This window comes from Giraffa tippelskirchi, chromosome 9, assembly GCF_054371585.1.
Source record: "Giraffa tippelskirchi isolate mGirTip1 chromosome 9, T2T-mGirTip1v1.2.pri, whole genome shotgun sequence".
Classification (NCBI taxonomy): Eukaryota; Metazoa; Chordata; class Mammalia; order Artiodactyla; family Giraffidae; genus Giraffa; species Giraffa tippelskirchi.
In genome coordinates, this window is record NC_137283.1 from 53,991,401 (window position 1) to 54,016,932 (window position 25,532).

Consider the following 25,532-nt stretch of genomic DNA (forward strand, 5'->3'; position numbering starts at 1 on the left):
CAGTCAATCCTAAAGGAAATCAACCCTGACTATTCATTGAAAGGACTGATGCTGAAGCTGAAGCTCTAATACTTTGACCCCTTGATGTGAAGAGCTGACTCATTGGAAAAGTCCCTGAGGCAGGGAAAGATTGAGGGCAGGAAGAGGAGGTGATAGAGGATGACATGGTTGGATGGCATCACCAATGCAATGGACATGAACTTGGGCAATCTCTGGGAGATAGTGAGGGACAAGGAGGCCTGGCATGCTGCAGTCCATGGGGACACAGAGAGTCAGACACGACTGGGTGACTGAACATGACAGTTTCAATCCTTACATGCTCTAATACATCATGGTCACGGAATGTGACAGTCTTTTTTGATCACTCTTGACCTTGAATAGTTTTTACTAAATTTTAATTTTGTGAAGCTATGTTCTTTACTGGTTACCTGTACTTAGCAAAGCCTATTCGGAAATATGATAAAGTATTGCTGCAAAGATATTACAATACTTCAATGGAAGTTATGCTAGATTTTGTTGAACAACTTAAGATTTTTAGTTCTTCTGCATTCATTTCCCATGGACATTACTGCTAATATTCATCAGTCAACTTCAATTGTAAATTTTTAATAGTTGTTACAATTCATGTTTACTGTAATTCTCCAAATCACACATGTTTCCTAGCCTGGTGCTTTTCAAACTGTGATATGCATACAAATTGCTTGGAGGTGATGTTAAAATGAAGACTTAGACTAAGGTGATCTGGAGTAGAGCTGAGATCCCACATTTTTAACAAGCTCCCAGGTGATGCTGATGTTGCTGGTCCAAGGGACACAATTTGAATAGTAATGATCTGGTGGCTCAGTGGCAAAGAATCCACTTGCCAATGGAGGAGCACAGGTTCTATCCTTGGGTAGGGAAGATCCCCTGAAGAAGGGCATGGCAACCCACTTCGGTATTCCTGCCTGGGAAATCCCATGGACAGAGGAGCCTGGCGGGCTGCAGTTCATGGGATCACTTAAGAGTCGGACACGCCTTATCGACTGAACAGCAACAACACACAATGGAGATGCAGTAATAATATACTTAAGTTTATATCACAGCATTAAGTTACAGAATGTCAAGAGCAGAAAGGGAGTATCACTCAGGAAGTTTGCATCCTCTTTTGCGGAAAGTGTTGTGGTGTTTTGGTTGTATGCAGGTGAGTCGTATCATGTTAGGCGGAAGTATGACTTTGTTATTATCTTTATTTGGAGCTTAAGTACAGTTAAGTAGATGTGTAGGAATGTGGTCGCTGGGTCATCAGTCTTTATAATTTCAGCTACTGTAATGAGAGTGCAGAGGCATCTTATTGTGGTTTTAGTTTGCAGATCTCTGGATGACTAAAGATACTGAGCACTGCTTTGTTGCCTATTGGCCATTTTTATATCTTCTTCCGTGAAGCGTTTAGTAAAACGTCTCGCCCACTGTTTGCTCGGGTGGTTCATCTTATTCATTTAAAAGAGTTCTTTGTATATTCTGGATTCAAGTCTTTTGTCAAATATATTGTATTCCAAATACCTCCTTCCTGTCTATGGCTTGCCTTTTCATTTTCTTCATGGTGTCTTTCAAAGAACAAAAGTTAAAATTTTGGTTAAGTCCAACCTATGAATAATTTCTCCTATGGTTCACGCTTTTTATGTTCTAAGAAATTTTTGCTTACCTCAAAATCACGAAGATTTTTCTCTCAATGTTTTCTTCTAGAAATGTACTTAAGAGTTATAGCTTTCACCTTTATCATCCATTTTGAGTTACTTTTTTTAAGGGCCTCCTTCAGAGCTCCTGAGATCTACAAATGCATTTCCTGAGAAATACAAATGCATTAATTAAATCTAAGAGTCAACCATGTCACCTCCTTGGCCTCAATCTTCATCCAATCAAGTCCTGTCCATTTTCCTCTCTAAAAAAGGGCTCCTCTCTTCCACCACTCTGCTGCTGCTGCTAAGTCACTTCGTGTCCGACTCTGTGCGACCCCATAGACAGCAGCCCACCAGGCTCCGCCGTCCCTGGGATTCTCCAGGCAAGAACACTGGAGTGGGTTACCATTTCCTTCTCCGATGCATGAAAGTGAAAAGTGAAAGTGAAGTTGCTCAGTCGCCTCGGACTCTTCGCGACCCCATGGACTGCAGCCTACCAGGCTCCTGCGTCCATGGGATTTTCCAGGCAAGAGTACTGGAGTGGTCTGCCTGTCTTCTCCGTCCATCAGTCTACCTTGCTCCAACTGTAAAGTTCCCCGCCCCAACTCACACTCTACTCCACATTCAGTGCCCCGTTCCAGCCACACTAAGCTCTGGTCCTTGGAAATAAAGTTAAGTCTTTCCAAGTCAGCCTTCAGATTCCAGCCTGGAAATCATTGGCTGAATCCATCTCCGTCCTTCCTTCAGCACAGGCTCTCTTAACACCATGCACCTCTTAGAAGACATTTTTACTATGCACAAATGTAAATTTTGTGTGATTCTCCCTTTAACGTTTGCCTTCTCCACCAGTTATAACGTCAAGACTCTCTGTTCCCACGTAGGACTTCCAGTAACTCATATGAGGCCCAGCACCCTTAAGGAGCCTCAGTGTGTAAGTGATGAACGAATAAATGAATTAGGAACATGGAATAACAAAGGGACAGGTTGATGGCTGCGAAATACTAACATGCCCCTTTGCCAGCAGCGGCCGAAACCCTGCTGGATCCGGGGAGGAAAGAAGGCCTTCGACTGAAGGTAGGCATTAACAGGTGAGGCACCCGGAGCGACTGCCAAAAATTCGCTCAAACCTTCACTCTCAGAAAGCCGGGCCTGGTCGGAGGAACTCGGTTGCCGGAGCTTTGGCGGTGAAGAGCTCACCTGGATCAGCCCGCGGGCCACCTGCCGCCGAGGAGCCCGCTGCCCAGGGACCGCGTGGGTGGGCGGGGCCACGCCTTCCGGGGGCCGTCCCCGCCCCCTCCTGCGGCGTGCGCGCGCCCGCCGCCACCCCGCGCGTGCGCCGCCGGCCGGGGGCGGAGGCTGTGGGTGGCGGCGGCCGGCGGGGCGCGCGCGCGCGCTCTCGCCTCCTAGCACCGGTTCGCGCTCCCGCGTTGGGACTCTGGCGGCTGTAGAGACGGCTGAGGCGGCCGCTGAGGCGGCGGTGGCTGAGGCGGCGGCGGCTGAGGCGGCGCGGGGGGAGGGTCGGGAGGGGGTGGTGGTCGGGGTTGGGGGGATGGGTCGGGCGCGGCGGCCGCAGCGGCAGGAGCCGGCGCTTGAGCGCGAGCGACGGCGCTGGAGGAGACGCCGGCTGCTCCTCCCCTCCCCGCCGGTAAGTGAGTGCTCCCGCCCCGGACGCTGGAGGCGGCTGGGGCCCCTCTCGCCGCCCCTCCGCCCTGGGGCGGGGAGAATGGTGAGGCGGTGAGCGTGGCCGGGCGGCGCCGCCGACGCGGCCCGGGGCCTCCGGCTCGCGGCCTGGCGCGGCTCGGACCCTCGGTCGCCCCCGAGCGGGGCTGGAAGCCCCGGGGCCTAGGACTCGACCCCCAGCATCCTGCCGGGCTTCTCTCGTCACCCGGCGCGTTCCGCTGTCATTTTGACCCTGGAGGTTTCTTCTTCCCCAACCCCCTCGCCTCGCCCCCTTCCCGGCACCCGCTCCAGGGCCGCGGAGACCGAGGGGAGCGTGAGGAGGTGGGCCCAGGGCCGAGGGACAGTTTGTGAGGGGGTCCTACGAATTGTCGTCGGTCGCCCTGGCGTCCCCAGAAGTTGGCCACTAGGACTCGGCCATTGCCACCTGAAACCAGTTTTTGCACCTTTTGTTTTGATTTTCGAACTTGTCCTTTGGAGGGAGGAGGGAGCCGGCAGTTCTGGGAACGTGGAGAATAATAGGTGGTGCGCGGTAGGATGGGAGTCTGGGTTGGCTGGGCCCTAAGGTGTCTTTTATTAACCCTTTTAGGAAAGGAAAAGGGGCTCAGTGAATTGTACCTTCTGTGAAGGGCCAGAGATCCGTTTGTAAGTTGCAGACTCCACAGCTTTTTCAGCTTAAGCAAAGGTGCGTGTAGTGTTTGTCCAGGGGTTCTTTTGGATTATCCCTAACATTGATCGTGGACATCCCCCCGGGTGAATCTGCTGCAGCTTCTTGAAGCACCCCACTTGAGCTGTTGGTTAATTTCCCCCCTCTTCTTTGGCGACAGCTTACACATTCGTCTTGGAAGATCTTAGCCAATGCTTTTGCAGGCTGCCTTTTCATCCTCACTTGTCATAGAGGAAAAGAAGACGAACACACACATGTCCTAATCCAAAATGGTTGCTATAAGTCTGACATACTTATCAGAGGTACCTGTACCGCAGGCATCTCGGTGAAAGGTCTGAATTCCTAAATTACTAAAAAGCAGGTAGCTGCTTTAAAACAAAGCAAAACTTTGATTTGTTTATGCCTTCTGATCAAATATATCTTACATTTGGGAGTTATTGACTTAAACCAGATCCTTGTCTTTGAAGTACATGTGTATAGACATGTATAGAATTGCAAACCCTGGAAGGAAAGAACCTTATGGAAATGTTAAGGACAAGATTCCTCCAGGAGGTAGATAACATTTTTCTCCCTACTTGTAGATTAGAGGAGTGCGGCTCTGGTAATGAGTAGGTGGTAGTTTTACTAGAGTCATGTAACAAATGATGCTTATAGGTGGGATTTTAATGCGACAATACCTTGTCCTCTACCGACAGAGTTGGCTTGTATTTTTTTGAAATCACACACCCACTCTCTGGCTAGTATAGAAAGATTAAAAAGCTGCTTCTGGTCTGTGGGCGGTAACCTTTCATTTCTGAGGAATTTTCAGCTGCTTGCAGAATAGATTGCTGATCAGCAGCATAGGGAGGAATCATATTAAAAATTCATTAGCACGTGATCTAGAGCTATTAAAATTATGAGCACTTATTAAGATATGGCATGGTGTGGGTGCTGTGTACTATGTATAGGAAATGAGATTTCTCAGGAGTATTTGCATCATAAGGTAAACAGAAGTACAGTCAGCTGACAGTGTTCTGACACCTTACAGTAGATGAGAAAATCTTTTATGAGCACAGAAAACCCTGTGCAATTTGGTGAAGAAACCCAATGACCTGCAGTAATTGATGACTTTATTGATGACCATTGCTTTAAACTCTCTGCTTGTCTCTACTAGAATATTTCCCCTTTTCTTATGCTTGTCATATATGTTGCTGTTCTTCAGTCGCTCAGTCATGTCCAACTCTTTGTGACCCTGTGGACTGCAGCACACCAGACTTCCCTGTCCATCACCAGTTCCCGGAGCTTGCTTAAACTCATGTCCATCGAGTCGATGATGCCATCCAACCATCTCATCCTCTGTCGTCCCCTTCTCCTCCTGCCTTCAATCTTTCCCAGCATCAGGGTCTTTTCTGATGAGTCGGCTCTTTGCATCAGGTGGCCAGAGTATTGGAGCTTCAGCTTTAGCATCAGTTCTTCCAATGAATATTCAGGGTTGATTTCCTTTAGGATTGACTGGTTTGATCTCCTTGTTGTTCAACAGACTCTCAAGAGTCTTCTCCAACACCACAGTTTGAAAGTGTCAATTCTTTGGTGCTCAGCCTTCTTTCTGGTCCAACCTTCACATCTGTACATGACTATAATGGCTGAAAGCTTAAGTTTGAACTCTTCAGAGTGCCATTAATGGATCACTTATTAATTTATTGGGAAGCCTCCCTGGCTCAGCGGTAAAGAATCCATCTGCAGCGCTGGAGACACAGGAGACAGTTTGATCCCTGGATTGAGGTGATCCCCTGGACGAGGAAATGGCAACTCACTCCAGTGTTCTTGCCTGGAGAATCCCATGGACAGAGGAACCTGGTGAGCTACAGTCCAAGGGGTCAGGAAGAGTTGGTTACAACTGAGTGAACACGCATACACACACGCACTTGTTAATTTATTATTCAAGTATTTATTGAGCCCTTAATTTGTTCCAGGATTGTTTCTAGGTAGGTACTGGGCTATAGTGTGGGGGAAGGTCTGCCTTCATTGAACTTGATTTTGTGTATGTGAGGATGAGGGTAACAAATAAGCAAATAGAGGTAATGCTACAAATCAGTGATTAGCAAACTTTCTGAAAGGACCAGAAACAAAATATTTTAGGCTTTACGGGCCACGCAGTCTCTGTTGCAGCTACTCAACTCTCTTGTTTGAGTACAAAAGCAGCCACAGATAGTACAGTACAGAAACAAGTGTGTCCATGTTCTAATTAAACTTTGGACGCGGAAATTTTAATTTCATTCACTTTTCCCGTATTACAAGATATTTGAATTCTGGTTTTTGATTTTTTTTTCCCTTCACCTTTTGAAAATGTAAAAACCATTCTTAGTTCGTAGGCCATATAAAAACATGGGACAAGCTGGATTTGGTCTGTGGCCTGGCATTTTATAGAAAAACTTTGCTGACTCCTAAATAGTGTGAACCATGAAGAAAATAAAGCAAGCTGATCTGATAAGTGAGTGCCTGGTGGTGTTGGTGGGGGAGGCATCATTGAGAAGATAGTTGAGTTGTGGCCTGTCATTGTGATGGAAGAGCTTACTTGACGGATGGAATAACAAGGACAAATATTTGCAGGTAGAAGTGAGCTTCTGGCTTTTTGGCTCAGCAGTAAAGAATCCACCTGCTACTGCAGTAGACGCAAGAGATACAGGTTCGATCCCTGGGTCATGAATATCCCTTGGAGTAGGAAATGGCAACCCACTCCAGTATTCTTGCCTGGAAAAATCCCATGGACAGGGGAGCCTGGCAGGCTGCAATACATGGGGTCAGAAAAGAGTTGGACACGACTGAGCACGCATGCATGTCTGTGGTCCTTAGCGTTGACTTCACATACCGTGTCATTCTTGCCTTGATATCTTTTTTCATTTTGTCCTTCTCAACTAGTTTGCGCTCCTGACAGGTTTTTACAGTCTACGCGTTTTAGAATCGAAGACCTGGAAGAGATCTTAGCTTCTTACCCAATTGCTCTCTTCTCAGATGTTCTCAGTGATTTTTCAGCCTCTGTTTGAAGTCCTTTGATGACAGAAAATTCATTCCTGTGAGGTAGCCCAGACCATTTTTCGACTGTTCTGATTATTGTCAGAATGCCCTTCATGTTGTGGTGGGACTCAGCCTTTCTGCCTCCTTTTCCCTGAGGCTGCCTTCCCGTGCCCACGGAGGAAGCCTGCAGTGGGGGCTGCACCTCGTCTCCAGGATTCGGTTCTGAAGTCAGTGCTTGAGACAAACATTACATAAGATGAAGACTATACTTGAAAATCCCTTAAATTATTTTAAAAGCATAGTGTGCATGTTTGTGCACATATAATCGTGTTTAATTCTTAAGCCTTTTTCAGCCCGGGAGCCTCTAAGCTTGACTGAAGGAAGGAACAAAAGGAAAAAAAAAATTGTTATGTTGATATATAGGCCTTCAGAAAATTTTTTGCTTTTTAAGAGCTATCACATCCTTATCAGACAATGAATTTTAATGTGTTCCTGCTTTGCTGCAGGATTAATTTTATTGTATTTATGCATTATTCCTTTTAATGTATAAATTTAAGCCTCTTAAATGGATAAATGCAAAACATTATTAAGTGTTTACAGCTGTGTTGTGCATATTAAACGAGATGTAAGTGGTCAATAAATGTTTGCAGGATTTGAATCTAAATTTTGGCTTCCTTGGGCTCACATGCACACTGTCCTTTGAAAAGTTGTAGAGAAGAACTTGGCCACCTGCTTCCTGTCTTTCCAAACTGGCATTTCCTGTTGTGGCTCTGTAGAGCAGCTGTCACTCCCCGTGTCCTTGAGTGTTGGTCACATTTTCCCAGAGGTCAGCTTGTAAGTTAAATGGGCATATGACGTAACCATATTAGTTCTGCCACGTGACCTTTATAAAGTATTTGAGCACTGTTATTATGTCTCTTATTTAAGTCTTCACTTTGCAGGGCTCAATTCTCTTATTTCTTTTTGTTGTTGTTTAGTGGGATGGACTGTAGCCTGCCAGGCTCCTCTGTCCATGGGATTTTCCAGGCAAGAGTACTGGAGTGGGTTGCCATTTCCTTCTCCAGGGGATCGAATCTGTGTCTCCTGCATTGGCAGGTGAATTCTTTACCACTGAGCCACTTGGGAAGCCCTTCATTTCTTTTAAATTTTCCTTATTCACCCTTCTGGTTCTTATAAGTGCCCTGGTCATTGTTCTTTTTTGCTTTGGGACCCTGAAGTCTGGTTTAAGATGCAAACTCAAGTTTTACCTCCTTGATGAAGTCTTCCCTTATAATTCTAGAACTACATTCCTAAATATTGATACTTTTATCTGTATTTCTCAATATTTTCTTATTTTTGTATTTAATACTTATTTTGCATTTAATACTTCTTTCATGAGCCTATATCTTACCTCATAATGAGACAACAAGCTTCTTGAGAGCCAAGACCATATAAAATGTTTACAACTTTCTAAAAATAAAAATTTTAAAAGTAAACATTCTATTTAGAACAGTGTTAGATTTAGTGACTTATTGGGAAGATAGTAGAGAGTTACTGTCTGTCCCACACCCAGTTTCCCCTATTATTTCCCCTATTATCTTGCATTAGTGTGTGACATTAGCCACAATGAATGACTCAGTATCGGTACATTATTACTAAGTCTATACTTTATTTGGAGTTCCACAGCGTTTTCCTTCATGTCCTTTTTTGTTTTCCAGGATCCCATTCAGGATGGCGCATTACGTTCAATAGTCATGTCTCCTTGGCCCCTCTTGATCGAGGCAATATGTCTGACTTCCCTTGTTTTTAATGGCCTTGGCAATTTTGAAGATAACTGATCAGGTATTTTCATAGAATATCCTTCAACCAGACATTTGTCTGATGTTTTGCTAATAGTAGATTAATGTAATACGATTTTGGAAGGAAGACCACAGAGGTAAAGCGCCCTTCTCATCGCCCATCAAGAGTACATACTACTGATATGACTTTATCAGTGATGTTGTTAACCTCCATCACTTAACCGGTGCTAGTGTCTGTTTTCTCCACTGTAAAGCTACCCTTTTGTTCCTCTCTTTCTGTACTGTGCTCTGGAAGAGAGTAGCCCACACTTAATGAGTGATGACTTAAGCTCTACTTCCTTTGAAGTGGAGTATCTACATAAATTTCATTGCTCAAATTGTTCAGCTCTGGCCATTGTAGCTCTTTCAGTTGGCTTTCTGTATCCCTTTCCTTTGACATACTCCCTTGGCTATGCGTGTGTGTGAATACTTTCTTTCTGGCAACATAAAATGCTTCAGGTTCATCTTTTATGTGATGCCTCAGTTGTATGGTCATTCTTCTAAGGCACCGTAGTTCCTTTTGTGGGGAAATAGTATCAGAAACCAAGATCTGAGTGCTGGGTGTGCTGGTTGCTGTCAGAGTGTTGCTTCTCCACACTCTGAGTGAGAGAGCAAGGAGATGCGTGTATATATTAAGCTGTGTATATACACATATCTTTAAATATTTCTGTATGTAACTATTTGTTCTTAAGCTCAACATGAATTTACACTACTTTAAAATTCTAGGGGTTTAAGGGGAGGGAGGTGGGAGGGGGGTTCAGGATGGGGGACACATGTACACCCATGGCTGATTCATGTCAATCTATGGCAAAAACCACTACAATAATGTAAAGTAATCAGCCTCCAATTAAAATAAATTAATTAAAAAAATAAAAGAGGCCATGGCAAACCAGGAGGAGAGAGATACACAGAAAGGGTTGATCATGCGGTGTTCCATTGGCCATGGAAAAATATTTGAATTTCACTATAAAAGGAATGGAAAGCCATTAAATGTTTTTTAAATTAAAAAAAAAAAGTTCCATGGGTTTTGACAAGCGTTTGATATCTTTTATTCACCATTACACTGTCATATAGAGTAGTTTCACTGCTCTAAAACACTTGAGCCTCACCTATTTGACTCCCCCCAACCAGACCCTGACAACCACTGATCTGTTTACTGTCTCTGTTCTTTTCTAGAATGTCAGTATATTGAATTTTTAAAAAGTAATTTTGAAAGATTTTTATGAACACAGCATTTTGTTAAGTAGTGGGAGCTCAGTTCAGTTTAGTTGCTCAGTCGTGTCCGACTCTTTGTGACCCCATGGACTGCAGCCTGCCAGGCCTCCCTGTCCATCACCAACTCCTGGAGCTTGCTCAAACTCCTGTCCCGAGTTGATGATGTCTCCCAACCATCTCATCCTCTGTCACCCCTTTCTCCTCCCGCCTTCAGTCTTTCCCAGCATCAGGGTCTTTTCAAATGAGTCAGTTCTTCCCATCAGGTTGCCAAAGTATTGGAATTTCAGCTTCAGCTTCAGCATCAGTCCTTCCAATGAATATTCAGGACTTACCTCCTTTAGGATTGACTGGTTTGATCTCCTTGCAGTCCAAGGGACTCTCAAGAGTCTTCTCCAGCACCACAGTTCAAAAGCATCAGTTCTTTGGTGCTCAGCATGCTTTATAGTCCAACTCTCACATCCATACATGACTTCTGGAAAAACCATAGCTTTGACTAGACAGACCTTTGTTGGCAAAGAAATGTCTCTGCTTTTTAATATGCTGTCTAGGTTGGTCATAGCTTTTCTTCCAAGGAGCAAGCGTCTTTTAATTTCATGGCTGCAGTCACCATCTGCAGTGATTTTGGAACCCAAGAAAATAAAGTCTCTCACTGTTTCCATAGTTTCCCCATCTATTTCCCATGAAGTGATGGGACCAGATGCCATGATCTTAGTTTTTTGAATGTTGAGTTTTAAGCCAACTTTTTCACTCTCGTCTTTCACTTTTCATCAAGAGGCTCTTTAGTTCTTCACCTTCTGCCATAAGGGTGGTATCATCTGTGTATCTGAGGTTATTGATCTTTCTCCCGGCAGTCTTGATTCCAGCTTGTGCTTCATCCAGCCCAGCGTTTCACATGATGTACTCTGCATGTAAGTTAAATAAGCAGGGTGACAATATACAGCTTTGATGTACTCGTTTCAGAGTTTGGAACCAGTCTGTTGTTCCATGTCCAGTTCTAACGGTTGCTTCTTGACCTGCATACAGATTTCTCAGGAGGCAGGTAAGGTGGTATAGGTACTAAATAACTAACAATTAGAAACATACTTCCTTTTTTCTATTGAGTAAAATTTGCATAACATAAAATTCATCATTTTCACCACTTAAAATGTATGGTTCAGAGTCTTTTAGTACATTCACAAAGTTGTGCACCTACCGGCACCACCGCTGTCTAGTTCCAGAACGTTTTCATCACTGCAAAATGGAACCTTGTATCCATTAAGCAGTTCCTTTCCTCATCCTCTGGTAATCACTAGTCTGATTTATGTCCCAGTGGATTTGCCTATTTTGTGCATTTCATTTAAATGAAATCATATAATAAATGGCCTTTTGTTTCTGGCTTCTTTTACTTAATGTTTTTAAGGTTGATCCATGTTGTTGCATGTTTCAGTACTTAATGTCTTTCTTGTAGCTGAGTAATAATTAGTTGTATGAATATATCACATCTTGTTGAATCATTCCTCAGTGATGGACATTTGTGTTGTTTTCACTTTTTGACTATTATGAATCATGCTGCCATGAACATTCATGTATAAGTTTTTGTTTGAACATATGTTTTAAAATCTCTTGGGCTTATAACCAATATATTTCTTTTGATAAACTTTACTTTTATAATAAGAGGCAAGTTACCTGATGGCTTACTTGTGGTAAAGTGCTGAAAGAATGATACTTTTCTCTTGGCATGATATTCATCATTGAATACTGAAATCACTTAATTTTTCTGTTGTCTTTGCACAGTAAAGAAAGTTGGTCCTGATAGGGTGACAGTAGTAGCTTTCCCTTCAAATTCTGTTAAGAGGAATTTTCTGAATTATATTGTGTACCATTTAGTCTTTCAGAGAGTGAGATTCACTCACTGTGAAGTTTTATTATAAGATCTGCTTGTGGTCTCGAGGAATCTCTGAATATATGAATTGTGTTTAACATTTTGTATTTAGAGGGATAGTAGGCAAGATTCCCATTCTGTTGGCATCATTTAGCATCAGTGATTTTACAGAGGTTTTATTCTTACTAACCACATTCCCTCTGAGGTTTGGACTATGATAGAGTGGCATTAAATATTAGCGTTTTCTTTTTCCTATTCCTTTGCTCTTACTGCTTTGACAAATTAATTTTCCTTGCGAAGACTTGGCAAATGTTTTCTTCTTCTAGAAAACTTGGAGTAACCTGACCAATTTATTTAAAAGCTAATGTTGTTTTTCAGACTTCTTGAAAGCAAGAAATATTCTTTGCTGTCTTTGTAGCGTCTAAGTGACTTTGGGGTTCCCTGGAGATGATGAGAAATAGATAAATTATGTATTAACTGCCATCGTAATTTATTCCAGGAAATTCTTTTTAGGCAGGCACTTTAAAAGAGTTTGTGTATAGAACACTGGACTGGAACCAAGAATATTTTAATTTCACATCTGTAAAAGACTACTACTGGACAAATAGCTTGTACCTTGAGACTTCTTTTTGTAAAAAAGATAATATTGACTCTCTAGTTTACAGGACTGTGTGATGGGAAATGAGTTCTGTTAATCAGGGTTCTTTATTTTGGAAGATACATGTGTTATATGTATCTTGTTAGTATTTTTTCTTATTTTAATAATGTGGGTGAATCTGCTATCTGATAGTAATGAAAGCCTTTGTCCGGTACTGTATGTGTATTCCGGAGAAGGCAATGGTAACCCACTCCAGTACTCTTGCCTGGAAAATCTCATGGACGGAGGAGCCTGGTAGGCTGCCGTCTATGGGGTTGCATAGAGTCGGACACAACTGAAGTGACTTAGCAGCAGCAGCAGCAGTATGTGTATTATTTTTACCATTTCCAGTGCTCTTCATTTTTCTGTGTAGTTCTAGATTTCTACCTCGTATATTTTCCTTCTGAAAGGAGGAGTTCTTTTAACATTTCTTATAGTTCAGATTTGCTGGTGATGGATCCTTTCATGGATTTTTGTCTGTTTGAAGAAGTCTTTTAATGTGCCTTGATTTATCAAGGCTGTTTTCTCTGGGTATAGAATTCCAGGTTGGCTTTTTGTTTTTTTTTAACAATTTAGAAATATTGCTTCACTTCCACATCAACTTTGCTTTCCTGCCAGACCTAAATATGTATTTTTTGCATGATTATTCTGTATTTCCTGCTAACATAGACCTCTGCATTGGTAGTTCTACAGTATTTATAAAGGACTAGAGTGCTTTGGTGTCTTTGGCAGACTAATATTATTTGCCTGTGTTTGGTTGTATGATATGACCATCATCTTGTGATAGAAAACATGAAACAGACTTTTTTATTTTCTTTACTGCTTATTTATTATTGATCAGAGAGCTGGATTGCTGCTGTTATTGATAATCCCAGATAGAAAGCATGAAATAGATTTTTATATTTTCTTTATATTGCTTATTTATTATTGACCAGAGAGCTGGATTGCTGCTGTTATTGATAACCCCAGCCTGGATGGGCTAGGTCACTTGTGTTTACCTCCATGTTATCTTCTGATATACATTTTATCAACTTGAAAAATTTTGCAGACTAACAACTGGTAATTGTTTGCTAGCCAGACACTTGGATTCAGTAGTATTTCTTTCTCTTCTTGCTCCTCTGTCCCAGCAGGTATTACTCTCTTGAGAAGACACACCGACAGTTAGCACTTTCTTCAGATTCTGACAGTTGGAGAACAGCTGCTCTTGATCATAAGACTTAGAAGACAGTCTCCATCTTCCCAGATTGGATGTCTTTTCACATGGATTTTTTGTTTCTCTGTCTTTTAAAAAAATAAATATTGGGAACATTCTGGATTACAACTGTTCATCCTCATCTATGCAAAGGAAGGAAAGCTGTTATGCTTGGATTTTGAGGAGGTATGTCTTTTTTTCTTCTATTGCAAAATTACATCACTTAGAGCAGTATGACATCATAACACTGCCTCTTTCCTCAGTGGAACTCAGTTCTCATTCATTCATTTACTCCATCTTCCTTACTCCTGTTCTTCCTTTATTTGTAGCAGTCATCATAGCTCAGTAGTAAGTTTCTCTCCTTTATTTTTTTGGGCCACACCACATTGTATGTGGAATCTTAGCTCCCCAACCAGGGATCGAGTCCATGCCCCTGGCATTGGAAGTGTGGAGTCTTAATCACTGGACCACCAGGGAAGTCCTAGTAATAACTTTCTTGATGTGTAATATAACAAGCTCATTTCTTACATCTTGGTGAATGTCACTGGGCTCTGGGTTAGTCTTATAAGTAATAGGAAGAAGCAGTTTGAATTCTTATACCTCAAGTTGAGATCATAACTTTGATGAACTGAGTATTTTGTTTGCCCCCATTTTGCAGAGGCACTAGGTAGTTTGGGAAAGCTTACTGTCTCCAGCATAATATATGGCTATGTGATTTTATAGTCTGGTTCATTATCATTTGCAAGAAGAGATGTGGTATTACAGAGTTTTGAACTAAAAATTGAGAGACTTCAGTCCTAGTTTTGACATTATTATGGCCATACTTTGAGAGTTAAAGCATGTTCGTTTTCTTATCTTTAAAATGTGTTATTATTATTTGTTTTACCCAAAACTTATGGGATAGTTGAGGATCAAGTGAAAAAATTTGTGTGGAAGACTGTTTTTATCAATATAAAGGATTGTTACTGCATTGTGGAAAGCTGTAGGCATCTCTGTTTTATTTTCACTCAGAGACTCAGTTTTTATTTCTGCAAACTTTTTGATGGTACAGCCCAGCCATGAATCAACTTTTAAATCCCCATGCTTAGTTATGGTTGAACATTAGTGTTTATAGTGCCTAGTTACATAGTAGGTTCTCATTATATTTTAAAAGGGAGATCTGTGTAATGTAATGCTGAGAAAACTTCAATTTGTGTGATAAGGAAGTATTTTACAAGATCTTTTGGTAGTTTTGAAGAGAGACCTCATTTGTTTATTTCATGTATTTAAAATATTTATTGAGTGCTTACTGTATCCTAGGCACTGGGGAAAAAAACTGACAAAAATCTCTGCTTTTATAGAGCTTATGTTGTATAATATGTGGGGAGATAGAATAAACAAAATAAGTAAAAATGCAGTTTTTAACCTATGGCAACCAGTTCTGATGAGAAAAGTAAAAGTGGGAAAGGGGAATAGGGCTCACTGTGGGGAGGAATGTATTTAGTGATCACAGACAACCTTACAGAGAAGGTGACATTTGAGTAAAGTCTTGAAAGGATGACGGAGAAATGCAGAAATATGAGAAGAGCATGCCAGGCATAGCAAATGGCAAGTGCAAAGGTCCTGAGACACAAACTTGTGTGAGGAATGGCAAGGGTTCTTATGGTGCCTTATGGAAGTGCTTAGCAGCTGAACAACAAATGGAAGTAGTTTCCAAACGTTGATGTGCACGTGAATTACTTAGGGTGTTCTTGTTAAATGATCTGGCCCCAAATAGTTTGTTTTTCATTTGACAGCCACCATAATCTGAAGTAGTTGGGTGAAGTGGCTGTGAAAAGAGGCTAACATTGATGAACGTTTATAGATGTACAGTGTTAGATTAAAAGAAGCGCTAGTTCCTTTGTTCTTGTACTGTCAGATTATGTCTTGGGTATTGTGTCCACTTACGGATTTTACACTTTGGTGGGACAGTGTTATTCTAAATTTTCCAGATTAAAGTGACCAGAATACTGAGAGCTCTAGCCACCTTTATCTATTGAAGAAGAGTAGCAGAATCAGGTGCTATTTTGCTATGGAAGCTAATACTTGGAAACTCGACTATCTAGATATATTTTGAAGAGCTTTAAGCAAGAGGAGCAGGCTTCTCATCTGTATTACAGCAGAGGGCAGACAGCAGGTGGAAACTACATCAGTGGAGGTGAATTTCATCCCACCCTGGGAAGACCTTTCACACATAGGATCTGTCCAACAGTGAAGTAGCCAAATTGTGAGGCCTCTGTCATTAGAGATACTCAGATACAGGCTGGATGCTTGTCTTCTGGAGATAGTGAGAGGAGCCCCTGCTAGAGTCTGGACTACATGAGTTTTCTCATCACAGCTCTTGTGGTTTTCTAACTTCAAATGTTCTCTCTCCTTAGTGCTAATGTTGGTAATGATGAGAAAGGAATGAAAGTCTTGTTGACTTAGTTCCTTAATAATTGGGGAAGAAATAAAATGAAATATCTGCCAACCGGCCAGAGAATACGATTAAAAAGGCAGTTTCCTTAAGTGTGTAAAGTACAGAAGTAGAATACTAGATCTGTACATGAAATTGCATTTTTACTTTATAATTATTTTTTCCACAGAGCATCTCTTAAGACTAGCCTTTCATGGGCATGATTTGAGATGTGTTATCCTCAAGGATTGTTAGAGACTTTATAATGTTACACTCCATGTAAAAAGTAAAGGCTGCTATAGTGTAGAAGAAGGCAGGGATTTGTGTGTTAAAACTAGATTTCACCCCCATCTCTGCCACTTGCTGTGTACAGTGGGAAGTTTAATGATGAGATTTAATTTTCTTATCTGCTATTGGCAGTGTTTACCTTTCAGAATTGCATATATACTGGAAATAATTTATTCTAAGTTTAAAGCCTGGTGCAGAGCACATAGATGGCATAAAATTAATGCTAATTATTATTAGTAGCAACTATTCTGACGACAATGCTTAAATTGGAGGGTTTATTATTGATGTGTGCGCAGCAAGGTAAGCTGGGAGTTTATATCAGCAAACCCATTTGTATCTTCAAGCTTTACAAATGCAGACCAGGAACTAACTACTTTTGTGTGGGTTTTCAGAGAAGGCAATGGCACCCCACTCCAGTACTCTTGCCTGGGAAACCCCATGGACGGAGGAGCCTGGTAGGCTGCAGCCCATGGGGTCGCGAAGAGTCGGACACGACTGAGCGACTTCACTTTCAGTTTTCACTTGCATGCGCTGGAGGAGGAAATGGCAACCCACTCCAGTATTCTTGCCTGGAGAATCCCAGGGACGGAGGAGCCTGGTGGGCTGCCGTCTCTGGGGTCACACAGAGTCGGACACGACTGACGTGACTTAGCAGCAGCAGTGTGGGTTTTTCCACACTATAAGTTAAGAAGTTCAGTTTTATAAGACCCCTAAAGTAGACACCAGTTGTAAGTCCTGGGTCACCTGTTCCCCTCTTTGACTTTGCTACAAATTCTGTGGTTCCCATGACCCCCTTCTCAGGTTCAGTAATTCACTGGATTGACTCATAAAACTCAGAAAAAAACACATTGCTTACATTTACAGGTTTGTCAAAAATGATACAACTCAGAAACAGCTAAATGTAAGAGATGTATGGGTAGGTGTGGGGAGCTTCCATGCCCTCTGCAGGTGCACCACCCTCCTGGTTCCTTGTGTTCACCCATCTAGAAGCTCCCTGAACCCCTTTGTTTAGGGAGTTTCTGGAGTTTCCATCACCTGGGAATGATTGGTTGAATCACTGACAAGGGTGGCTAACTTTGTCCAGTCTGTCTCCCTTCCCCAGATTGGGGGCAGAACCTGAAAGTTGCAAACCTCTAATCACAGGGATAGTTCTCTGGTAACCACCTCCCATCTGGATGCTATCTAGGGCCCCACCCCCCACCAAGAGTCATCTTGTTAGCATAAACTCTGGTATGGTTGGAAGAGGCATGTTTTGAATAACAGAAGACACTGCTCTAACTCAGGAAATTCAGAGGGTTTTAGGAGCTGTGTGTCAGGAACTGGAGGTAAAGACCAAATATGTATTTCTTACAATATCATAGTTATTGTTGTTCATTCGCTAAGTCACGTCCGACTCTTTGCGACTCCATGGACTGCCAGCACACCAGGCTTCCTGTCCTTCACTGTCTCCCTGAGTTTGTTCAAACTCATGTCCATTGAGTCAGTGATGCCATTCAACCATCTCATCCATAGTACGATTACATAAAACTAGATTTTGTTTTTAGAGTAGAGGGCTGAGTTTCAGAACATCAGTAGTGAATTCCCTCTAGGTCAGTTTTCCTCTAGAAACTGCTTTGTTTCTTTATTGGGCTGTGATGCCACCATTTTGATTCTTGGTAATGTAAATAGCATCTGTTTTGAGATTCTTAGATGAAAGGTGCCACTGAAAACAGCTAGATGTCATTTTCCTTAGGGATCTTTATCAGATTCCAGTATCAGTTCTTTCTCTGCCTAGACTTTTGTCCTCAGATGACTGTACTCTAATCCCGTGACAGAGCTCATTCTTAGTGTTCAGTTCAGTTCAGTTCAGTTCAGTCGCTCAGTCGTGTCCGACTCTCTGCGACCCCATGAATTGCAGCACGCCAGGCCTCTCTGTCCATCACCAACTGCCGGAGTCTACCCAAACCCATGTTCATCGAGTCGGTGATGCCATCCAACCATCTCATCCTCTGTCGTCCCCTTCTCCTCCCGCCCCCAATCCTACCCAGCATTAGGGTCTTTTCCAATGAGTCAACTCTTCACATGAGGTGGCCAAAGTATTGGAGCTTCAGCTTCAACATCAGACCTTCCAATGAACATCCAGGATTGATCTCTTTTAGGATGGATTGATTGGATCTCCTTGCAGTCCAAGGGACTCTCAAGAGTCTTCTCCAACACCACAGTTCAAAAGCATCAATTCTGCGGCGCTCAGCTTTCTTCACCGTCCAACTCTCACATCCATACATGAGCACTGGAAAAACCATAGCCTTGACTAGACGGACTTTTGTTGGCAAAGTAATGTCTCTGCTTTTAAATATGCTATCTAGGTTGGCCATAACCTTCCTTCCAAGGAGTAAGCGTCTTTTAATTTCATGGCTGCAGTCACCATCAGCAGTGATTTTGGAGCCCAAAAAAGTAAAGTCTGACACTGTTTCCACTGTTTCCCCATCTATTTCCCATGGAGTGATGGGACCAGATGCCATGATCTTGGTTTTCTGAACGTTGAGCTTTAAGCCAATTTTTTCACTCTCCTCCTTCACCTTCATCAAGAGGCTCTTTAGTTCTTCTTCACTCTCTGCCATAAGGGTGGTGTCATCCGCATATCTGAGGTTATTGATATTTCTCCCGGCAATCTTGATTCCAGCTTGTGTTTCTTCCAGCCCAGCGTTTCTCATGATGTACTCTGCATATAAGTTAAATAAGCAGGGTGACAATATACAGCCTTGACGTACTCCTTTTCCTATTTGGGACCAGTCTGTTGTTCCATGTCCAGTTCTAACTGTTGCTTCCTGACCTGCATACAGGTTTCTCAAGAGACAGGTCAGATGGTCTGGTATTCCCATCTCTTTCAGAATTGTCCACAGTTTATTGTGATCCACACAGTCAGAGGCTTTGGCATAGTCAATAAAGCAGAAATAGATGTTTTTCTGGAAATCTCTTGCTTTTTCGATGATCCAGCGGATATTGGCAATTTGATCTCTGGTTCCTCTGCCATTTCTAATACCAGCTTGAACATCTGGAAGTTCACGGTTCATATATTGCTGAAGCCTGGCTTGGAGAATTTTGAGCATTACTTTACTAGCATGTGAGATGAGTGCAATTGTGCAGTAGTTTGAGCATTCTTTGGCATTGCCTTTCTTTGGGATTGGAACGAAAACTGACCTTTTCCAGTCCTGTGGCCACTTCTGAGTTGTCCAAATTTGCTGGCATATTGAGTGCAGCACTTTCACAGCATCACCTTTGAGGATTTGAAATAGCTCAACTGGAATTCCATCACCTCCACTAGCTTTGTTCGTAGTGATGCTTTCTAAGGCCCACTTAACTTCACATTCCAGGATGTCTGGCTCTAGGTGAGTGATCACACCATCGTGATTATCTGGGTCGTGAAGATCTTTTTTGTACAGTTCTTCTGTGTATTCTTGCCACCTCTTCTTAATCTCTTCTGCTTCTGTTAGGTCCATACCATTTCTGTCCTTTATCGAGCCTATCTTTGCATGAAATGTTCCTTTGGTATCTCTAATTTTCTTGAAGAGATCTCTAGTCTTTCCCAATCTGTTGTTTTCCTCTATTTGTTTGCACTGATCGCTGAGGAAGGCTTTCTTATCTCTCCTTGCTATTCTTTGGAACTCTGCATTCATATGAGAATATCTTTCCTTTTCTCCTTTGCTTTTCGCTTCTCTTCTCTTCCCAGCTATCTGTAAGGCCTCCTCAGACAGCCATTTTGCTTTTTTGCATTTCTTTTCCATCATAATGTGACAAAAAGAGATCATTTTTCCAACAGTAATAAGGCTTGTTTTTCTTAGACCTATTGGGTCATGAAATTTGGGTAGCAATGTCTTTTGGTAGTTTTAATCTTTTTAACTGTAAACCACATGTGAGTTTTCATAGGAAGGAAGGGTAAATTGTTTGGAATTTCAAATTCATTCCTACTTAAAATTTGTTTTCCGCACCTCTGTCTGCTTATTTTAATATGCTTGTTAGAGATGTGCTCACTGCCTTGTCCTAATAGAAAAATTTCTTTACAGAGAATGTAAGCCTTAAATAGGGCTTCTTTGGTGGCAGAGATGGTAAAGAATCTGCATGCAATACAAGAGACCCAGGTTCAATCCCTGGGTCAGGAAGATCCCCTGGAGACAAGAATGGCTACCCACTCCAGTATTCTTGCCTAGGGAATTCCACGGACAGAGTAGCCTGACGGCCTACAGTCCATGGTTGCAAAGAATTGGACTTGACTAAGTGACTAAGCACACAAGCCTTACATGTTTGAACCTCACAGGAAGTATCTTGGTATACAGCAGTGAGCCCTGGTCTAAGAGTGCCTAGCTGAGTTCTCAGCACATATTAGGCACTCAGTAAACATCTGTTCTCTTCTAAGAGTTAGAAAGTCAGCTCTAGCCTTTGCTACAAGCTACCTATGTAAACTAACTAGAATCTCTGTGTGTGCGAAGTCTTTCAGTCATGTCTGACTCTTTGCGACCCCATGGACTGGAGTCCACTGGGCTCCTGTGTCCTGTGGGCTAATAAAGGTTTACTAATAAAAACCATGCAGCCATGAAATTAAAAGACTCTTGCTCCTTGGAAGAAAAGTTATGACCAACCTAGACAGCATATTAAAAAAGCACAGATGTTACTTTGCCAACAAAGATACGTCTAGTCAAAGCTATGGTTTTTCCAGAAGTCATGTATGGATGTGAGAGTTGGACCATAAAGAAAGCTGAATGCTGAAGAACTGATGCTTTTGAACTATGGTGTTGAAGAAGACTCTTGAGAGTCCCTTGGAAAGCAAGGAGATCCAACCAGTCCATCTTAAAGGAAATCAGTCCTGAATATTCATTGGAAGGACTGATGCTGAAGCTGAAACTCCAATACTTTGGCCACCTGATGGGAAGAACTGACTCATTGGAAAAGACCCTGATGCTGGGAAAGATTGAAGGCAGGAGGAGAAGGGAACGACAGAGGATGAGATGGTTGGATGGCATCACTGACTCAACGGACATGAGTTTGAGTGAACTCCGGGAGTTGGTGATGGACAGGGAAGCCTGGTGTGCTGCAGTCCATGAGGTCAAAAAAGAGTCAGACATGACTGAGCGACTGAACTGAACTGAATAAATGAATCAGATGCACTTTCTTAAGATCAGAGGATTTCCCAACTACTCACCCAAATGTTGAAAGTGTTAGTTGCTTAGTCATGTCCAACTCTTTGCAACCCCAGGGACTGTAGCCTGCCAGGCTCCTCTGTCCATGGGATTTCCCAGTTGAGAATACTGGAGTGGTTAACCTTTCCCTCCTCCAAGGGATCTTCCCAACCCAGGGAGCAAACCCAGGTCTCCCATATTGCAGGCAGATTCTTTACTGTCTAAGCCACCAGGGAAGCCCAATCTCATGTCTTGTCTTTTAAAATCATTAGAACCCTTTCTGGCCCTGATTCTGTGACTCTGTTTATTCTTAGCCTTATTTTTAAAAATTTAGTTTCAGTTGGCCTTTAAGTCAGTTTCTTGAAAGCAAGCAAACAGAATCACCAGATAGACTGAATTGGAAAGTGCCATGAAATAACCCATTCTCTGTGGCTTCAGTTATTTCCTTGGCCATACGTTCTTCCTTCAGTTGAGTTACCTTAGATTTTCTCCTCATTCTTAGTTAGGACTGGCTGTTTATTAACAAGAAGATTTCTTAGCACCAGTCCAAACAGGATAGAATGGGAGCCTCATAAAATGACTGATCATTTTTCCAGTCGTGTAGATCCCTAAATGGTGCCATGTGCAGTATAGTTTGGGTTCCGGGGAATACTATTTAAGCTTTTTTTTTTCATTGTTCTCTTAAGATGGGTTTAGAGAAATTTGGCCAGTTGACCAAACTTTTTAAAAAATGTCATATGTTTTTCCCATGTTTACATATGTCATATTGGAGAAGGCAATGGCACCCCACTCCAGTACTCTTGCCTGGAAAATCCCATGGACTGAGGAGCCTGGTAGGCTGCAGTCCATGGGGTCGCTAAGAGTCAGACACGACTGAGCGACTTCACTTTCACTTTTCCCTTTCATGCACTGGAGAAGGAAATGGCAACCCACTCCAGTATTCTTGCCTGGAGAATCCAAGGGACGGCGGAGCCTGGTGGGCTGCCGTCTGTGGGGTCGCACAGAGTCGGACACGACTGAAGCGACTGAGCAGCAGCAGCAGCAGCACATATGTCATATTTCAGACAATGAATGTAAATGCACTATGATTGTCAATTTCTAATATGATTTTATTTAGAGTTTGCTTAATTTCTTTTTGTACCTAGAGAATTTGCATTACTCTTTCAAGTATTCTGAAACAAGAATTGCCTTTTTCTCTTCTAGTTGGCAGAAATAACTTTCTTTTACTGTGTTTTAGTAGTTAAACTTTTCTGTTTTGTGGTCCTAAAATGAGATGACAGACTTGGCCGTTTGAAAAGGGAACTAGAGAGGAAAGGGAAGAAAGGAATAGGTGATGGGGGTGAAGAGGTGCAGACTTCTAGTGGCAAAACAAAAAGTGTCATGGGTGTGAGATGCAACATTGGGGGAGTCTAGTTAATAACTTTGTACTATCATTTATGGTGATGTATTGCAACTAGATTTATTATGGTGATCAGTTTGAAATGTACCATAGAAATACTGAATCACTGTGTTATATAACAGGAAATAACGTAGTATTGTAGGTTATACTTCAAGAACACAAACTCATAGCAAAGATCAGGTTTGTTACTAGAGGTGAGGGGGATGGGTGGAGGCGAGGGGCCAGTTGAATAAAGGCAGTCAAAAGGTACTGGCTTCCAGTTATAGATAAGGACTAGGGATGTAATGTACAACATGATAAATATAATTAGCACTGCTTTATGGTATATTTGAAAGTTGTTGAGACAGTAAATCCTAAGAGTTTTCATCCCAAGAAAAAAATATTTTTCTTCCAGTGTTTTAACTTTGTTACCTATATGAGATGATGGATTTTTATTAAACTTACTGTGATAATCATTTCATGATGTATGTAAATCAAATTGTGATGTATATGATGCATTCTTCACATCCATGAACATGGTATGTCTCCCCATCTATGTGTGTGGTCTTCAGTCCCTCTTGTCAGTGTCTTACAGTTTTCTGAGCGCAGGTCTCTACCTCCTTATTCCTAAGGATCTTATTCATTTTGATGTAATTGTAAATGGGATTATTTTCTTAATTTCTTTTCTGATAGTCTTTGATAGTTTGTTGTTAGTGTATAGAAATGTGAAAGGTTTCTGCATGTTAATTATGTATCCTTCAATTTTACTGAATTAATTGATAAGCTATAGTAGTTTTTTAGGACTTCCTATGTAGAGTATCATGTCTGCAAACAGTGACAGGTTTTCTTCTTCCTTTCCAGTTCAGGTTAATCTGAAATGCCATCCCACATGGATGATTACCATTAAAATTTTTGTAAACATTCTTCTATACATGTCTCTTTTTACAAGTAATACACATATAGGTGTATATATGTGAAGTAATTTTACATAAATAGGATAATATTATAATGCTGTTTTTGCCTCAGGCATGGGTTTTGGAGATTTTTGTGTCAGTAAGAGACCACTGTTAAAGATGGTATATTTCTTTTTGGACTGCGTTGGATGGCTTATCTTATCTCTGAGTGTTTACTTACCAAGTAGTATTTTGATATTTATTCAGTTTACCAAGGAGACTTTTACTACTGAGAAAAGAAGGTACTGACTGACTGATAGTTATAATTCTGATTAAAATATTGGTGCTATGGGACAGATAAGTATGAGGCTTTGCATAATATGAACAGCTTTTTTCCAGAGTATAATTATCATTTTAGATAAGGTGGTATCCAGCTTTTGTGTGGACAGAGATAATAGGTGTGGTGTGATGAATAGAAGGCTGGATTCAACTTTGACTATTCCACCTGTTAGCTCTGAGATATTAGGCAAGTCTCTTAACCCTTTTTGAACTTCGGTGATGCAGACGGTAAAGAATCGCCTGCAATGCAGGAGACCCGGGTTTGATCCCTGGGTCGGGAAGATCCCCTGGAGGGAATGGCTACCCACTCCAGTATGCTTGCCTGGAGTGGACAGGGGAGCCTTGTGGACTACAGTCCACAGGTCACAAAGAGTCAGACACAACTTAGGGACTAATGCTTAACCATTTTAGGATTTAGTTTCTTTGTTCATTAAGTGAATAATTGACTTCTCAGATCTAGTCCAACTCTAAAACTTTATGACCATAAAATAAGAGCCATCTTTTACCTTGGTTCATTGAGGTGTAACCTCTACACTTCTACGTATCTTACTCAAGATGTGTAAATGGCCCAAAGTAAGGCCAGGGAGTGTAGTCCTGAGACCCTTAGAAAAACCACAGAATGAAGCAAGAGGTAGCACTGTGTTAGTTTTTAGAGGAAGTATGAACCTGTGAACTTCTTTTGCATTCTTTGCAATTATTTCACAACCAGTTTTAGTTAGAAATATTTTTCTTATTTGTGAATAAGAATATAGCATTGAGGATGGAGAGGCTGTTGATTTGGTTGCTCAGTTTTCTAGCCTTATTCTAGGTGACTTGCTGAACTAGGATTGGTTATGTCCTCTTTGTTTTCTTGACTTTTTTTTTATTCTCAGTAGAAAGATCTTGAGATTCAAACTCAGTTGTCTGTGACACACATTGGTTAGATCAGTGATAGAAGATAGTTGGGAGACCTGTTTTTCTTCTTCATTTTGACAGAAGAAAATAAAGTGAATTACTTTACTTCTCCACGCTTGATTCTTTTTACTGAAAGAAAACAAAATCTGATTCTTGTTACCTCACATACCTTGGAATAATGAGGTCATTCTTTGGAATCTTTTAAAAAATGTCATGTAAAAAATTTGAGGTATAATTTCTAGTAAATGCACAAATCTAAGATATATGTATAGCTTACTGAATTTTTACATGTGTATGCTGCTGTATATGTATAATTGTAATCACCAGTCAGTTCAGTTAGTTCAGTCTCTCAATCATGTCTGACTCTCTGCGACCCTGTGGGCTGCAGCACACCAGGCTTCTCTGTCCATCACCAGTCAGATCAAGCTTAGAACATTTTCCTCCCCCTAGGATTCCTTC

At 41.7% G+C, this 25,532-nt stretch overlaps 2 protein-coding genes across 33 annotated transcripts in view; one reads left to right on the forward strand and one right to left on the reverse strand.

The window, feature by feature from the left end:
- Nucleotides 1-1,049: 1,049 nt before the first annotated feature.
- LOC145521867 (uncharacterized) lies at nt 1,050-4,215 on the reverse strand. The gene is made up of 4 exons (XM_081530868.1): nt 4,063-4,215; nt 2,853-3,693; nt 1,682-1,822; nt 1,050-1,583 (listed from the first exon to the last, which is right to left on the reverse strand). The coding sequence occupies exons 1-3, from the start codon at nt 4,213-4,215 to the stop codon at nt 1,779-1,781; spliced, it is 1,038 nt and encodes a 345-aa protein (XP_081386994.1). The 3' UTR covers nt 1,050-1,583; nt 1,682-1,778.
- The window catches only part of TMCC1 (transmembrane and coiled-coil domain family 1), a 153,099-nt gene continuing 130,560 nt past the window's right edge, over nt 2,994-25,532 (forward strand). For 5 of the 32 annotated variants that reach the window (XM_081526239.1, XM_081526225.1, XM_081526250.1 and 2 more), the window contains exons 1-2: nt 3,007-3,300; nt 13,654-13,901. The gene's annotated coding sequence lies outside the window, so the exon portion shown is untranslated. Of the gene's footprint in view, nt 3,657-3,921; nt 5,836-8,690; nt 8,815-13,650; nt 13,902-13,945; nt 14,064-25,532 lie in introns of those variants that run through there. The other 27 variants (XM_081526257.1, XM_081526245.1, XM_081526258.1 and 24 more) reach the window with 19 other exon arrangements.

What these genes read in the sequence shown, in the direction of transcription:
- LOC145521867 (XM_081530868.1), bottom strand. Translation starts at nt 4,215, where the DNA reads ATGAAAAGGCAGCCTGCAAAAGCATTGGCTAAGATCTTCCAAGACGAA. An exon ending in GGGGGATGTCCACGATCAAT is followed by an intron (nt 3,694 to 4,062) that starts GTTAGGGATAAT and finishes GACAATTCGTAG; the next exon opens with GACCCCCTCACAAACTGTCC. An exon ending in TGGCCCGCGGGCTGATCCAG is followed by an intron (nt 1,823 to 2,852) that starts GTGAGCTCTTCA and finishes TGTATTTCTCAG; the next exon opens with GAAATGCATTTGTAGATCTC.